Genomic DNA, 2,203 nt, shown 5'->3' on the forward strand with positions numbered 1-2,203 from the left:
AAGTAACATACCCCAATGCAGTATTTAGCCCCAGATTATCGCCTAAAATTTGTGCTAACTTGAAAAACACTCTGTAACTTATGCCATCTGCATTGATTTCTAGACCCTCAGTTTCAAGTTTTTTGAAAATATCTATAAATGGTGCGAGCGAAATATTAATTCCACAATCATGTACATCGCTACTTTTAATAAATCCTGCAACAAATATATTTGCTAGCCTACTAATTTGAAAATGTGGTATACTTGGAAAACTGTAGTATATTCCACAAACTTTGTGATGGCCTGATTTTGATCCCAAAGGATCATTTATTTCAAAATCGTCAAGGTACAGGAAATATGGCATAGTTACACAGTTTTCAGTATGTTTTAAATTTCGCCAAAAATCGCCATTATGGAAATGAGAATAACAATTGTCTTTTGAAAAGTGTGTCATATTTACTAGGGTTGCCCTTAAAACTCCTTCAATTTCGAAAAAACATTTTATTTGAAATGTTATGTCTGTTACTGCCATTTCTGATTTTGCTAAGNCAAGTTCTTTGGACATTTATTTAAGCCTTTAAAATTTACGACATATAACAATACGACACTTACGACACCGTTGTGAATCCCTCAATAATACTATATAATATAATACAATATAGTGTAACATAATATAATATAATATAGTAACAGATACTTACGAGATCATAACCACTGTAGTCATTATACCGTGGCCATTCCGTAAAAATGGCATTTAAGGAAGCGGTTTTCCTTATTTCTGCAACTCTAGTCTGCGATGTCTCTTTCCAATACATTACAACCTGCTCCCATGGACTGCAGCTGTTATGTAGCCAACACTTTCTTTCGCAATATTCATCTTAGTATTTTAAAAGTTAGTAAAGTATAGGATTTTAAAAATTGGTTACAATACATACCAGTGGAAATTAATACAATTGGCTCTAACTCCTCTGAAACAGTTTTTGATGTGAAACCAGCTTTATTTACATTTGTCCAGCGTGAAAATAATTTGCCTGTAGGGTTTTTCTTGTTGTGTTTCCGAGCTATATAGTATGTTTCCTAAATTTCAAAATATTTGTATAAGAATAAGATATGCAGTCTCCTTAAAAAAGATACCCATCATAATTATAGACACCCACATGTTTACAAGTTTTGAATATTTATTTTTCTTTTATTTAATTTATAATATTTTTTAATTAGAATATAGTTCATGAGCAAAAATTGTATATTGTTTTGTGTTAATGAACTATATTCTAATTGAAAAATATTAGAAATTAAATAAAAGAAAAATAGATATTCAAAACTTGTAAACATGTGGGTATCTACAACTAATTATGATAAGCATTATATTTATATTTATTATGTTTACCGGTTTTTCTTTCTGGTTGCAAGNTGCATCCAGATATCCATATTTTTCGTTGTATGTTAACACCATCTGTCCCTTTACTGTGCTTTTTAAAAGGTTGATAAGCCTAGTTTTGTTTATTGAGGAGACTGGTGGCAACTGAGCGGAGGGTGTAGATTCTCTAGAAACACTCAAGTTTGATGAAATTTTCTCCAGCCAATCTATAATTCGACTGTTATCCGATAACGTCTCCCTGTCGCAGAGAAGTGGCATTTTCTAAAAAAAAATTTAAATTAATACAAAAACGTAAAAGATAATGGCTAATGTAAAGGAGACCGACTGGAATCCAAGCAAATATTGGCATACAGGAAACGATAGCCCTTATTAAGAGTCCAGTTCAGAAAAATTTCTGGTATGCAGTTTTGTAACTCATAAAATTTTTGGTGCAATAAAGTGGAAGTTTCAAATGGCTACAAAATACCGTAGATTTTTAAATTTTTTTTAAGGTGCTGGGAATTTTCTTCCATATAAAAAATCTGTCGAGCAACAAAAAAAAATTGTCAAACATTGTAGCCATTTGAAACTTGGACTTTATTTACTAAAATTATATGGGCTACAAAACTGTATACCCGATAGTTTTCTAAAAATATTATGAGCTTATTCACTGTTGTCATTGCGATAGCACACAGCTTTGTTGACTTTTTTTAATTTGTATTCAACAATTTTATAATGAGCTCGAGGCCATTTTTTAAATGAAAATTTATTGTGGAAAAGCAACAATAATTTGAAAAAATGGTAGAAGTGATAGCTATTTCGGAAATCACCACATTTCCTCATCAGACTTCTTTCAGTAGGATTCGA

The 2,203-nt window shown here is 31.1% G+C and overlaps 1 protein-coding gene across 1 annotated transcript in view; it reads right to left on the reverse strand.

Annotated features, from left to right (window-relative positions):
* Positions 1 to 534: 534 nt before the first annotated feature.
* LOC108361654 (uncharacterized) overlaps positions 535 to 2,203 on the reverse strand; it is a 4,347-nt gene continuing 2,678 nt past the window's right edge. Inside the window, exons 2-4 of the mRNA XM_017614337.1 lie at positions 1,367 to 1,618; positions 915 to 1,056; positions 535 to 856 (exon numbers count right to left, since the gene is read on the reverse strand). Of these exons, the coding sequence (XP_017469826.1) occupies positions 588 to 856; positions 915 to 1,056; positions 1,367 to 1,618 (663 nt within the window). The 3' untranslated portion in view covers positions 535 to 587. The remainder of the gene's footprint in view (positions 857 to 914; positions 1,057 to 1,366; positions 1,619 to 2,203) is intronic.

The sequence above is a fragment of the Rhagoletis zephyria genome, unplaced genomic scaffold (genome assembly GCF_001687245.7).
Source record: "Rhagoletis zephyria isolate East Lansing unplaced genomic scaffold, Rhagoletis_zephyria_1.1 Rzeph_scaffold_00810, whole genome shotgun sequence".
In the NCBI taxonomy this organism is placed as follows: Eukaryota; Metazoa; Arthropoda; class Insecta; order Diptera; family Tephritidae; genus Rhagoletis; species Rhagoletis zephyria.